Source organism: Nelumbo nucifera, chromosome 4 (genome assembly GCF_055504915.1).
Source record: "Nelumbo nucifera cultivar China Antique chromosome 4, China Antique-T2T, whole genome shotgun sequence".
NCBI lineage: Eukaryota > Viridiplantae > Streptophyta > Magnoliopsida > Proteales > Nelumbonaceae > Nelumbo > Nelumbo nucifera.
The window spans coordinates 13725284-13740192 of NC_142652.1; the positions used below are offsets into that span (position 1 = coordinate 13725284).

At 38.3% G+C, this 14909-nt stretch overlaps 2 protein-coding genes across 11 annotated transcripts; one reads left to right on the top strand and one right to left on the bottom strand.

The window, feature by feature from the left end:
• The first annotated feature begins 686 nt into the window (after nucleotides 1-686).
• On the top strand, nucleotides 687-3563 carry LOC104607994 (protein EDS1L-like). Its single transcript, XM_010273810.3, has 3 exons — nucleotides 687-1516; nucleotides 1669-2469; nucleotides 2578-3563. Exons 1-3 carry the CDS (start codon nucleotides 1181-1183, stop codon nucleotides 3319-3321), a joined length of 1881 nt encoding a protein of 626 aa, XP_010272112.1. The 5' UTR covers nucleotides 687-1180; the 3' UTR covers nucleotides 3322-3563.
• A 571-nt stretch (nucleotides 3564-4134) lies between these two features.
• LOC104607995 (uncharacterized) lies at nucleotides 4135-13863 on the bottom strand. 10 transcript variants are annotated; one of them, XM_010273813.3, is made up of 6 exons: nucleotides 13604-13852; nucleotides 13422-13488; nucleotides 12417-13245; nucleotides 11510-11565; nucleotides 7148-7225; nucleotides 4135-4426 (listed from the first exon to the last, which is right to left on the bottom strand). In XM_010273813.3, the coding sequence occupies exons 1-6, from the start codon at nucleotides 13670-13672 to the stop codon at nucleotides 4335-4337; spliced, it is 1191 nt and encodes a 396-aa protein (XP_010272115.1). In that variant the 5' UTR covers nucleotides 13673-13852; the 3' UTR covers nucleotides 4135-4334. The 10 variants fall into 10 exon arrangements, 5 of the variants coding, with proteins under 5 accessions (XP_010272115.1, XP_010272114.1, XP_010272116.1 ...); XM_010273812.3 differs by having other exon boundaries at nucleotides 11507-11565; XR_016085734.1 differs by having other exon boundaries at nucleotides 4365-4426; nucleotides 11264-11565.
• Nucleotides 13864-14909: the final 1046 nt, after the last annotated feature.

Genomic DNA, 14909 nt, shown 5'->3' on the forward strand with positions numbered 1-14909 from the left:
AAAAATAAGGAGTTCTACTTCGCTCCACTCTAGTCACTAGACTCAAAAAAGGAAAAATGTGTCAAATTTTCATAAGGCACATGCCTGGGCTGAGGTGCAAGAGGCACAAGTAGTGCACCTTTTGAAAGGGCTGCACCTAGGACATGGACGAGGCGCATTTGACTACCCTAAAATGTGCCTCACAAGTGAGGCACGCCTTTAAATCACTGTCCAAAACAAGCAAAACCCACATTTTTAATCTCCTAAAAAACCACCAAAAAAAAACTATCTTCGTTGCATGGTCTCACAAGCTTCTACAACCAATGACAACCGAGACCCATCTACAAAATATCCTCCCAAATACACGTAGCCATGTAGGGATAAATCCTCAAAACTTCTTTTGCATGGATGCTTTCTAATTTATGCATTTTCATGATGAATACTTGTTGATTTCTGCACTGCATTGGGTTATGAAAACAGAGAGAGCAAAAGCAAGAGGACCCATTTTATAAAAACCCTCTCAGACCTCAGGGAAAACTCAGATGGAGGTCCGAAGGGAATTTCACTAGAAGAAGATAGAGAACATCCTCAGAGAGGGAGACCAACAGTAGAATAAAGGGATAGAGCCGTGACAAGCTCAAGTGGTTTGTTCTCTGAATAGGATATTGAGATGGATAGCGTGAGAAAACAGAGAAGCCCTTGTTGATCAATTTGCTTGAGAGATCTACACCATCAAATTCAAGTCCGGACCAGGATCCATACATCACATGATACAACCTCGTGGGCCAGAGGACTAGGCGACTAGGAGTAGGATCTGCTCATAACAAAAGGTGTACCAACGTATCTGCATCCACACAATTTTTTTTGTTGTGAGCAAATCCGGCCTCTGGATCTACACCATCAAATACTGATGACATCTTGGAAATTTAAAGACACATGAGTTGACCGATGACTTTTCAACAATTATTCTACAAGTAGCCTACTCAGCAGAAGCACGTCATCAGAATCAAGTCAAACACGCGTCAATGGTCGTAATGACCATTAACACCATTCCCTTATTGTTGTTCTAAAATCAAAAATGTACAACTGCACAAGGGGCAGCTCCGGTAATTAGCTGCTTGTCAAATAAAACTTCTCTCTCTGCGTGCCCAACACTGCAATACTGACTGTGATACTGAAGCCACCGCGTCCGCGAGGGAAGATGACGACGGAGAGGAGAAACCTGGGTGTCGTTACAGGGATGATTATGGGGGAGGATTTGATACAGAGAGCCTGCTCCTTGGCCATTAATGCTCATACGGCCGGTCGGACCTATACACTCGAAAGACAAGCCTATTCGTCTCAAGTCTTCTTTGCCTTCTCTGGGTCGTGGTCCGTGGATGATTGGTTTGCTCAAAAGTCCTTTGGAGATTCTAAAGTCGACCTTACTTTATTCCCTTCCCTTAGAAGCATCGGCAACGATGAAACAGCCATCGTAAACCGATCGTTTCTCCGTCGTTTTGAGACAGTGTTAAGAACGACTCAGTTCCCCAAGGAGGTACCCACTACCCAGCTCTAGATCTCTTGCTTCCTGTTCCAGTTTATAACTTGTTGCTCTCAGTGATCATTTTGAGTGGCAAGAAATTAATGAAATTTTCAGAAATTCAAGTTGATATGATTTAAGCTTGACTAGTCTCTCTAAATTTCCAGGTAGAGAAAGCTGTGGCTGAGAATAAGCAAATAGTTTTTACAGGGCACTCATCAGGGGGCGCAGTTGCCGTCCTTGCGACCATCTGGATACTAGAAAACTACAGACCAGAAGAAAAGCACAACCCAACTCCTCCTCTATGCTTGACTTTTGGATCTCCCCTTGTCGGAGATCGGGTTTTTGGACACGCTCTCCGGCGAGAGAACTGGTCCCGCCACTTCGTCCATTTCGTCAATAGGTACGACGTCGTTCCTCGGATATTACTCGCCCCTCTTCCATCCATTCAACGACTACTGCAGACGATTCTTAATTTCTTCAACCCGAAGTCCAAATACTTTCATTACGAACCCCTCGGCAAGTCTCTGGAAGCTACAGAGTTCTTTGGTACCGTAATGACGAATGCACTGTCCGTTGCAAGTCACTCCGCCTGCTCATTCATGGGGTGCACCAATTTATTGTTGGAGACCGTCACCAGCTTCGTTGACCTCAGCCCCTACAGGCCTTGTGGAACCTATATATTCTGTGCCGGGAACAAGAAATTGGTCGCCCTCAAGAACCCAGATGCCGTTCTGCAACTAATGTTCTACTCTCTCCAGCTGAGCCCTGAACTTGAAGAGAACATCGCAGAGGTTGCCTATAAAAGTCTCGAAGGCCATCTGATTTACGAGGCTGAATTGCAAGGGAGCCTAGCAATTCAAGACGCGGTTGATCTGGACAATCTGGAAAAGCTTCCACTATCCTCGGAAGGTGCGGGCAGTGATTTGATGAGATCAATTGACATAGCCTTGAACGATCTTGGGCTGGTAAATTATCTGCTCCCCCTGCTGCTTACTTACAAGTTCAATCCGAGATAACCAGTAAACTTTGTTGAAACTGAAACCATGTCACGTCTCTTTGTTTGTGCATTCCAGAGCGCGAGAGCCAGGCTCTGCCTTTGTGCTGCTGGAGAATTGGAGAAGCAAAAACTGAGAAATCAAGCAAAGATCGAGGGCAACCGCAGCAAGATTGAAGAAGGGCTTAAGATGCTCAAAGGATACCGGGCCAAGTGTGAGGTACGCGAGTTGGGCTACTACGACGCCTTTAAACTCCAGAAGGACACAGAAGACTTTCACGCCAATGTGAAGAGACTCGATTTAGCAGGGATGTGGGATGAGATCGTAGAGATGTTGAAGAGATACGAATTGCCCGACAACTTTGAGGCAAGGAAGGAATGGGTGGAATTGGGGACAAGGTTCAGGCGTCTTGTGGAGCCTCTGGACATAGCCAACTACTACCGACATTTGAAGAATGAAGACACTGGACCCTACATGAAAAGGGCTAGGCCAAAGCGTTACAGATACACCCAGAGATGGCTCGAGCATGCCAATCGGAAGGAAGCAGGATACTACTCTGAATCCTACCTCTGGGCCAGGGTAGAGGAGCTCTGCATGGCTACCGAAAGCAAACCTTTAGAAGAGGTCAAGCTTATGGTGTCTGAATTGGAGGCATTAATCCTGAGAGGGCTAGAAATTGGGCAAATAAGAAGAGACGTGTTCTTGGAGAAGACCACTTTTGTCAAGTGGTGGAAGAAACACGACCCCCTGTTCAGGTCAGAGGCTCCAACCATTGCAGCACTCATGGACGGGAAAGCAAGAGAACTTCCACCTGTTGATTAGACAACACCAGCTGATTTCAAATAATAACTTACCATTTATGCACCCACCCTTACCTTGCAAACTGTTGTGTGACCCAGACCCGATTGCCCCTTCAGAATTCAGATATGTAGAGTTTTCAGCTTGAAATGTTTCCAACCTTTTTTTTTTTTACTGGTATCGTTTACAATTTGATGAGCTATAACGAGCATCCTCATCCCAATGTCTATCTATCTGAATATGGAATCGCCTGTCTTAACATCCAATTTAAGTGCATGCACCTTGGATATCGAGGACTCAAGGCCATTAAAGCATAATGATTGATGTAATGGAGGTTGCGCGATCATCTGTGTTTCGTGTAAAGGAAAAATGGAAAATATTTAGTTGTTTTGGCATCATTTCATCAACCTGGTTTTCTAACTCAGCCAAGGACTTGATATCATCAGAATCTCTGACTGAAAAAGTGAAAATGAACAAGTAAACCTCCGGAATTCATAGATTTGAATCCAGTCAAAGACTTGAAATCAACATCGTAATGGCATTGATCTCTGCACGAGTTGGAAGTATGGAATTGCGTCTGCTTTTGACAAAACCTTGGTTCTTACTTCAAGAAAAGGGTCATAATGTAGAATATTAAACTGGATTTTTCATTATAAGATAAAAACTCGGTACAATCATCATAGAAGTCCAGACCGAGAGAGAGAGAGAGAGATGTATAGGTGCAACCAACAACTCAAAACAAGACAATTTGGATGGTGCACCGTACACCAAGAGGCTGTCAAATTATTAGGAACAAAGACAGTTTGGGAATGCATGCAAAAAAGCAGACAAGTATCATAATTATTCAATATAACTGGGTAGCCTGTAATCATTCATCTTTTTGTGGTGGACATCATTTCATAATTACATAGGCAAGTGGATGAGAACATAAACAGATGGTGACAAACCCAACGTGGAATTACAGGTTCAAGTGTTTGGCAAATGAAAAGAGAAGCCTAAAAGGTAATGTCGAACAATAACCAAAATACTTTCAGCAATTATGGACCCAAAAAAGATTGCTTATCACCATCTTCTACCTTCCATGGCTTAGGCCAATGGTCATCTTTCCTCCAATCTCCCTTCTTCATCCCTAAAAGAAAACAGAGATCAAAATAGCAGAAAGGACAACAGGTGAAATAGATATTGCATTACAAGAGTAAAACAAATATCCAAATTCAAGTATTTTAGCTACATCTTTTAACAGTAATCTGTGGTATTCCACATACATCTTCCCGCCGTAATACAAAACCAAAAACAGGAAACAAAAAAGGACATAAAAATGGCACCAAAGAAATATCAAAAAACCAAGTCAAACAAGTATTCAAATACCCAGCCATCCTTTCCATACTCGTACAAGTGCATTCAAACGAAATTAGTCATCATTTAACAGTCGACCTATATCGGTCCATGTCTGTGGTATTCCCCCCACTGCCACATGACCCAAAAATGAACGAAAGGAACATAATATAAAAACCTGGCACCATAATGTCTAATAGCATTTTGGTAGCAAGAAAAATGTCCAGTAGGATTTTGGGTTAAGAGTAATCCAGAAAATTCTCTTTGGGATGATTGTAAATAAAAAATCTAAAATAAGACTGAAAAAAAAAAACATAGGAAATACCGTAACTCAAAGACTAGGTTTTGTTTAAGACACTAAACATTCAATATAATTTACTTGTGATTATTTGTATTATTTGGTTTTTTCTAATTTTTATACACAGATAGAATGAAAACTTAAGACTGATTCAATCTGTCAGCGACATAATAATAGCAAACATTTGCAGCATAAATGGTCATAATGGGAGAAAAGCTAATAAAAAGAATGAAAAACGAAGCAATTCATATCATGCAAGAAAGACCCTCTAAATGGCAAAGAAAATAAGTGAAAACATTATAAAACTTATATATAATAACACATTAAATAATACAAACTACAAAATTGGGCATATAAAATTAAATCAAGTATAATTAAGCATATTTCCAAAAGACCCATAAAATTAAGCACTTCATGACTAAAAAAGGTGAACATACTACAGAAAACCAGAATTACATAACATAATATCAGAATCAAACAAAATTATCTTACCTCATTGGCACAAAGTGGGAGGCAGGTCCACATGCAATCTTAACAAAATATTAAGAGCCGAGAGTCTTTGGGCCAATAGAAACTTTTCCATGTATCTTTTTTTATTCCAACATGATCTTATAGTCGCACATCTCAAGCGTGTAGGTGTATGTTGCCAACAATGGAGTCATACTGTGGAGATGGCAATCATGTTTGAGGATGTGTGGCTATAGATCTTGTTGGAAGCAATACGGCTATAGATCATGTTGGAAGCAATACGGCTATAGATCATGTTGGAAGAAATACGGGCTTGTGGGTAGCAGATATGGATTCAATTATTTTGGGGTATTTGGTCGAGAGAAATGCCAAGATCTTCAAAAATAGGGATTACTCAGCTCAGAATTAGAGTCACAGACCATTAGGTTATGATTGTGGAGGTGAGAGACAAGTGGCCTTCACATGAACATCAAATTATCAACATCCCATCCTCATCTTAAGAAGTTTAATATTGTCTGGTCTCACACTGCAGTTAAACATCAAGTTGGACTTTCTGATTGTTAATTTGGAAATCCAAGGCCTTTGGAGTTTCAAAAACAGTGTCAGAGAGATCCTAACTTCCTTTTTGAGGTGGTAATGGAAGTAAGATTGCTAGAGTGGATGAGAGGTTACATTCATGTGCCTCAGAGATTGTGCTCCTATCAAAAAAAATTGTGTCACCCCACCTAGTTTGGATTCCTAGGCCAGCTAATTCAATTTCAAGCAGGCTTGCTAAAGTTGGAGCATTGATTGAGTAGTAAAGCCTTCCAAACCAAAGCAGTTTGTTTGTTCAGTGCAGTTAATTTTATAATGTATTATTTTCTGGAGCAGGACTTCAAGTCTTTTATTGTTGTTGTTCTTTTGGACATTAAGGCCATTATATATTCCCCAATACCCTCTGTTTCTTAGCAAAACCTCTTCTATTAACATTGAAAAAAAAATGGACTATTGTAGAGATTCACAAAAAAAAACAAAGGAAAACAGCAAAAGAATGAAAAAAAAAAAAATCAATCAGATGGTGGTCCAACGTCCAAGATGAAAACAGAATCAAGATGAACTGTGAGGGCTGCACTCTTAGGAATCCTGCTCATTCACGTATAGGTGACACCTTTAGAAATTTCAACAGGGACATCCAATTGGCATTCTCTGGGCCAATAGAAACTGGAAAGTGGGAACTCCACACAAGCAGAATTACAAACTGTACTTAAAAGACTGAAATTGGCAACTTACTCCAGTATTTGTAATCTGATTGTTTAAGGGAATCCTAAGACCATTATATCCTGCTGAAAGGTGAAGTAGCTGGGTCATGGAGAGATCAGATCAAGGGAGCAGGATGATTGGAGCTGGCTTTGAGTGCCTCAGTATGCTAAAACAGTTGTTAATTTACAAGCCCATGAATGACAGGCCCTGATGTGGGGAGAATATCATGTGCATTAAGGAAAGTCTGATTTGGGTCTTAGGGGGCTCTAAGTGGAGCTGTGGGGAGAGTATAGACTAGCTCCATGTATATAGAACACACAATTGTGTAAACAAATTGTACAGTTCTGATACACTTAATAAATTTTTTCAGTTATCAATCAAAAGAAACATATTTGGACCTTGGAACATTTTCCCTAGAAAAGTAGGAAGATTTTTTGCATGGTGTAGGATGCTCTTTCAAGGACAGCTGCATGTTACCATAAACTAGTATTAAGTTGGCAATGTGCTAACCATGACCATAAAGAGAAACTAAAATATCAGTCACACCAAAAGCAACATGATGGATTGTCCTTGCCATGGAAGCAGACCCTGTTATAAAAGCATAGAACATGAGAGAATGTCAAGTAGGCAAAAGATCAAAAGTTACTTCACAATCAAGAAATAACTACAAGACTGAGAAATTCTACAATGATCAAGATGAATCCCTCCAAGAACTAAGGAAGGCTCCTCAAGTTGGGAGACTGGCTAACAAACACACACACACACACAACATAGCCTCTTTCATGAATCCTATTGGATGCAGAGCCTAAAGTTGAGAAAAGGAAAGCAATGATAATGCCTTGGTCAAGGACTATACTAGGGAACCTCGAATGAGTTCCAAAGGGCCAGAGTAAAACAAACCCAAAAGTTTGGGCTTTGGCCACCTATCCTGAAATCTATGGATTTGCTTATCTATTGAATTTCTTGATATTAACTAGAGATTTTATTTGTTGTTTGCTGCAAGGTTCAAAATTTCGATACGTATCAGGCCGTATCTGCCGATACGTATTGTATCGGGAGCTTCCTGATATGCCTCTCCAAGGGGTGTTTCGGGGTTGACGGGTTAAACCGACCCCTCTGAACCAGGTTGAAAAAAAAAACTAAAAAAAGGGGGAGCGATATGCAATACAGTCCGATACGCCCCTACCAACATATTGGACTAACAACATTTTGAACCTTGGTTTGCTGTCAAGTTCAGAGATCTTAGGAAACATTTGAAGTTCTTGGGAAACCTTTAGAAGCTTTTTAGAAGTCAATAATTATCTTGTAATAAGTAAATATTTATCATATGAAACAGGGAGAAAACTTTTGTAAGGTAACTAGTTTTTTGTTTTTTTTTTTTTTTCTTATGAACAGGTAAGGTAACTAGCAAAGGAAACATAGATTTTAAGTTTTTTTTCTTATTATACAATACTATGTTAGATTTTTTAAGTTTATTTTCGTATTATATAGATTTCTTTAAAATCTAACTTAGTATTGTCTCTACATATCAGATCTACATTTCAACATCACAAGTCTCATACTGCATTGTTGGTTCACCATTCTACTTTATTAAAGATCATTCCTGTATTGCAAGTCCTCATATTTTTATTCACTACCTCAACCCATGTCTTTAGACACTACCCTAGCTCCTTTAGAATCATCAACTTGCATCACATCGCTCCTTGACATTGCAACAGGTGATTTTCTATGCACATAATCAAAACTATTTCAGTCTACCTTCATTTTTAAATCTAAGAGCTATTTCAAAGTTCTAATTATTGCATCCAAAAAACACTATGAACATGCCTGAACCATCTTAATGTACCTTCCCTTGTTTTTTCCAAATCGAAATTGCTTCTAGATTTACAAGAATGCACTCATTTCTAATATTGCAACTCATCCATCTTAATATCCCCATCTCTGGTATACTCATCTCATGGATGTATTGCTTCTTCAATGACAAAGACACTGCTCATACCAAGGTTCAAAGTATCGACACATATCGGCCTGTATCAGCCAATACGTATCGTATCGATGGCTTCCCGATACACCCCTCCAGGGGTTGTATCGGGTCAGACCATGGTTCAGAGGGTAGTCGGGCCTTAAATCGACCCCTCTGAACCGGCTTTGAAAAAATAATAAATAAAACCTAAAAAAAAGTACCGATACAGGCCGATACACCCTACCAGCGTATCTGCCTGTGTCGATACTTTGAACCTTGGCTCATACAGCACTAACATTTTGACAACAAACTAATATCTTAGAAGACAAAATATCTCTCAAAGGGCACCAAAATCGCAATCCTAAGAAGAGTCCCAACTGTGATACCAAAAAGGCATGGTACCTAAAAGACTGATAACCAATCAATCGGCATCATAGAAGTGAAAACCAATCAACTGGTGTTCAACAAAATTCATGAGGGGTTCTGAATAGGTGAAAGTTCTTCCCATATGGCTATACCATACCTTTTCGGCATTATTGAAATCTCTTCCTAATAAGCACATTTTCTAACCTTCCTACTTAAATTCCAAGTAGAGCTCTTATATCAGTTGGCTGCTCATTATGCAAAAGCATCTAGTTGATAATAAACATATCCTACATTCATCAATGGTGTATCATAAAAACTTGGAGAGGGAAAGAGAGGCAAGTTTTAGCACTATCGATGACCCCATTATAAAGCTGTATTCCCCTCATTGCCACAAAGAACCCCTAAAAGTCCCAATGGTCAAGACATAATAATCTAAATGATTGGAAGGTAGATATGATCATATTTATGATTATAGAGCTGCACAAACACCCTCAAAACACAATCAAGCTAACTCTGGGGTATTGTTGGTCGGAAGGTGGACATGATCACATCCATGTTTCTAAAGCCACACAGCCACATTCCAATACCAAAAAAGCTGATTCCAGGATATTGTTTTCAGACCCCATAAAGCAGTTCCCCAATCTCTATAATTGAACCTGAGGACCTCTCCTAGTAATTAAATATGATGATCACTGATTCCATCAAAAGTTGCTTTTATGAGTTGTGGCAAACTGAGATAGAGATGTGCATAACCAAATGACACGTGCATCTTATGTTCCACAAAACATAGAATGGTTGTCAACCCTTTCTTACTCTCTAGGTCTGGCAAATTCCTGTGGAGACATTTCCTTGGATGTGTTTAAAAGCAATTTAGTGCTTTGCAGCATCCATCATTGATGGTTTTAAATGGCAACCCATGAGGGGTCTAACCAAAAAAGGGAAAACAATCTAGAGTTTTGTTTATCTTTGACATATTGAGTGTAAAAGATTCAAAATTCAATTACTTAAATTTGAAGGGATGGTTCTGAGGAAGGTAATTCAAATGGTGTTCTCATGGACCAAAATACAGTGAGTTAAGAAATGTGTTCTGCAATTGCACAATGTATTTTTTTTTTATTCCAAGAGATCATTGAGATCCATCTTGTAGTGGCTTATGCTTGTAACTGACTATTATCCTTTTTCTATATAATATAATTCCTTATTTTACCATTTTCTTTAAAGGGAAAAATATCCCATAAATGTCTAGTTTCAATCTGATTTTTTTGGGTAATAGTTTCAATCTGATTGGTATTCGCCGAATACAGGACATTCAAAATGCACCTCTCCACCTCATATACCGAGCTGTAATTATACGGGGAACATCTTTTGTCTTTCTCTCACTACCAATTATTGAACTGCAGTGGGAAAGAAACAACACATGAATGCATTGCTGAGATGAGCAACTAGCGTGGTGCTCTCTTAGTAAACTATTGACCATATAAACTAGTAAACTATTTTTCCTTTGAAGAGCATATCATAACCCTTAAGCAGCTTCTTGTTGTACAGGCCACAGGGATCATTTTACTTGATAATGTTCTCTTACAATTTGAATAGAAATATGCATTTTACTTTGCAAATTGGAATAACACTACCTGTTGGTCTAAACAGCTGATTCAGTAATTTGTTCTCAGAACCCTGATATGCTACAGACAAACACCCACATCCATGAAGTGCCTTTTTTCCACAGGAAAGAATATAAGTACCTTTTTTATGATATCACTTACTACCAAAATAATGATGGAAAACATGTAAACTTATAGCTGATACAACAAACAAAAACAAAAGAGCCATAAGTTGGCATCATGTAAACTTGCTATCAATGCATCAGAAAAAGAAATAGTATAGTAGTACAGAATCCTATGCAGAATAAAGTATTTAAGGGGGGGTTTCCCCAGCAAGAATGTTTTTTCAATTGATTTTCCTGACATCGCAGTTATTTTTGTTTTGGGAAAAAAAATCATTCTTATTGGCAAACAACCCCTTATTCCAAAAACAGCAGCAGAAGCAGTAGCATATTGCATGACAATTAGGGCTACAAATGGACAGGATCAAAATGGTTATACCTAAATGTAGATTTCATCATTAAAATCCGAATTTGAATTGAATCTTAACTGTTGGATTCATATCAGATTCAGATTGGATTTCAATATTGAATACCATTAATAAATTAAACTAAAACTGATCAGTATATTATATATTATTAATAAAATGAAGTCAAAATGACTTTGATATTGTATATCATGAACAAATTGACTTACTCAGATCACATTGGATCAAAGAGGATCCAAATTCAATCCAATCACAAAAGGATCAAATTTGGATGATTGGATCACCTTCATCAGATCACATTCCATTTCCATATTGGACAAATAAATACTGTTAGCAGCCCTAATCAGAACAAATAAACTCTTTGTAATCACAAGTAACAACATACAAAAGATTAAATCTAATTGAATGCTATTTCCAGGACAGGGAAAAAAGAAGATAGAACAGAAAAATACAACCATCATTGTGCAGATGTTTTAATGCTCCCCATAATTTTAATTTCCAGAGCAGAATCCTGAAACATACCACCAATGTAACACATTTGATCAATTAGAGAAAAAAAAACAAGAAAACTGCAAGAAAGTGATCAATCTTCTTATTTTTCAGCTTAGGGTAAAAAAGCAGGTTAGCCTTCCATACAATTCCAACGGGAATTAAATATGGCTTATTAAAAACAAATTGAAGTCCTTGCACAACATGCCAGCATCAAATTGCAAAAGTACCACTTTTTGCAAGTACAAAGTTGCACAAGCATATTAAGCAAAGTATCTGACAAGCATTTGATGAAAAATTGAGCATGGAAAAACATTGTAAGAACACAAAGCCACAATAAAGCAAATAATTATCCCCAACAACGAAATAAGAGATTCATCAATACAAGATGCAAGTTCATTCATTTTAAAAACGAGTTCCCAAAAGCAGAATCAATGATAATACAGTTGAACGCTCCATATATCAGTGAAATAAAAACTATAGTTATATCAAATGCTTTTATAGTTGAAGGATAATCCGAGGTTCAGGATCACAAATATCAGGTCAACAAATATTCACAAAGGAAACCAAAGCAATATATTGTACCAGAATTCTTGATGTTTTCAGTATCCGTCCACCTTATGTATTCACATACCCAACTACCCACATAATCTTCTACATTAGCATATGCAACATACAATGTAAGAATTGAACTCATAAAATATCCAGTTCAGTTCCCGAAGTGTTTCACATCCTTATCCTGTATTCACATTTTTCTCGAGGAAAACCAGAGCTCTATTCTACTGGTGAACAGACCACGCAAGACACACTAGAAAAGAAAGAGAAGTCCCGCATACATCATGTTCAAAGAAAAGAAAGATTTCTCCCTAAGACCTTGTATTCATACTGCAAGAACGACCCAACCGTAATGGCAGAGCACCTCCATTTACACCCATCTCCTCGTTTATAGGACCGTACTGCTTCCTGCAACCGGGACAACGCCCATCAGCCTCGAGAATCCTCTTGTGACAGAATAGACAGAGACGGAATCCACATGAACATGGCAGAAAACTCGAGTCTGTAAGATCCAAATCTTCGTAGCAGATAGGACACGAGGAGGGCTGCGACATAATATTGTGGCAGGCCCAGTTGATGGCTCCATGACCACAATGCCGGTCCGAGTACATGGGAAAACTATGCTGCTTGGAGAGATTGGGCAGACTCTGCGGACGGAAAGCATCATCAGGCCTCCATGCACGACCATTCGGCACACACCTAGGGACCATTTCCTTAGATTGCGGTTTTAAAGGGCCCACTTCACAGGTCTTATTGACCAATTCACGTGGAGCAGTTGATCTAGTTGGGCTATCAAGTTGAGCTGGAAGTTCTGTAGTCGGGTGTTGCTGCTTGTCTTCTGCCGTCAAGGCATCGGCAACGGCTTCCCAGTCATCCTCCTCTTCTTCGCTGACATTTCCAGAGCAACATCCGCTGCTGCTACCAGGACGATCCTTCCCCGAGTCATTAGCTTCCAAGGTACTACCAGTGAGACCGTTTGCCACATAATCCAAATCGCTGTCATGAAAGCTTGATCCTTCGTTCTCCTCACCTCTTGACCTCGTGTCCAAATTCTCTAGGTACGAATTCCGGTCATCGGTCAGAAGCAACGAGGATGGAGGAGATCCATCTCCACCATTCGATTCCTCCTTGGATCCCTTGTTCTGGACTGCATTAAAATTCCACTCGTCCATGTTTATTTAAATAAAAAATAAAAACACAACGTATAATCTGAAAGATAAAATGAGAAGAACAAAACAAAGAGAAAGAAAGAAGAACCTTTGAACTCTCCAAACATGTTACACAAAAGAATGAATATGCATTGAGAAAATATCTATCCCATACCTTGAGAAAGCCATTGCTCGCGTCTGGCATCAAGTTTGCATTGCTTCAATTTCGCAGTCCTGTTGGTCTGAACAACCAAAAGCAAATAAAATTAGGAAGAATTGCTAAAAGCAGAACTTGCAATTACAATTATAATTGCATAAACATATATAACTATAGAGAAACCAAGATTGATTATTTACCCTCTTTTTCTTTGCCAAATCCTTCGACAACGCAGTAACTGAACCGTTCATCATCGAATCCAAAACCATGGCTTCCACTAATCGCGCGCAACAATTGATTTCCCAAAAACCCTAAATTCAGATGAGATAAAACCTCAAAAAGGAGAATAGACGAGAGATATGGAGGGATATAGTGGATAACGAACGAGAACCCCTGAAATGTGCAATGCGCTCGCCAAGCTATGATGAAGCTCGCTCTCTCTGAGTAAAACCCCGGACCTATCTGCATATATAACGCTGTAGTTACGACTATGCCCTTAAATTCTGATTAAACTACGGAGTCACCCAAAACCCGTTTGATATGGATATTGTCCATATGGATGCCAACGGGTTTGGTTCGACATGGAACAAAATTTAAAATTTAAAACCGACACATTTTCTGATTTTCATCCCAGTCCGGAAATCCGAACTTGGGGCTTATTCAGGCCCGATCGGGTCTGGGCCTGAATATATATATATATATATATATATATATGTAATTATTAAATATTTTATATTTTTACATATAGTTAATTAGATTTTAAATAGATCCTTGAGTTAAGACATCTAAAGTATGATTAACATATTTTCAAAACCTAAATGCCTTTTCATTTTTTAAATTATGATTGTTAAAATATTTTAATTGTTAAATCTAATCATTTCAAAGATTTCAAAGAAGTACGAATTACTATTAAAAAAATGTCTTGTCATCTTTCTTAAATGGTGGTTGTTCGTACACTTGAATAGTTGAACCAAATCTAATATTTTGACTCTGAGTTGAGAGATTTAAAAAAGTATAATAAAAAATACACTACACACCACTCCAGATTTCTGAATTCCACTGTTTCTTCATAATTTTATTGTTTCTTATGGATTTATTCGTTTAATTGTTTGAAAACAGATATGGTTATATCTAAACTAATTTATTTGTAGTGAAAAACAAATGGAATATTATCGATTGGATTTGTAAGGGACTGATGGGTTGAAATTGGATAATAAATTAAGCTAAAATTTATCAAAATATTTATATAGTTATAATAAAATGAACTAAAAATTACTTTGTTACTTTATTTTATAAACAAATCAATTGAAAATTATTTGTGTGAAACTTGAACCTATGATTATTTAATATATTCACAAAAGACAAGTTGTTTTTTTGTAAATAATGAAGATAGGTTTTGTGTGTTTTATGCCAAAAAGAGCAGGAATCAAAGCCGCAACTCTTTTGCAAAGGGCAGATTGGTGTTGTTTACAATTGAATTTTTGTCTCTCTACTATGAAAGCACCT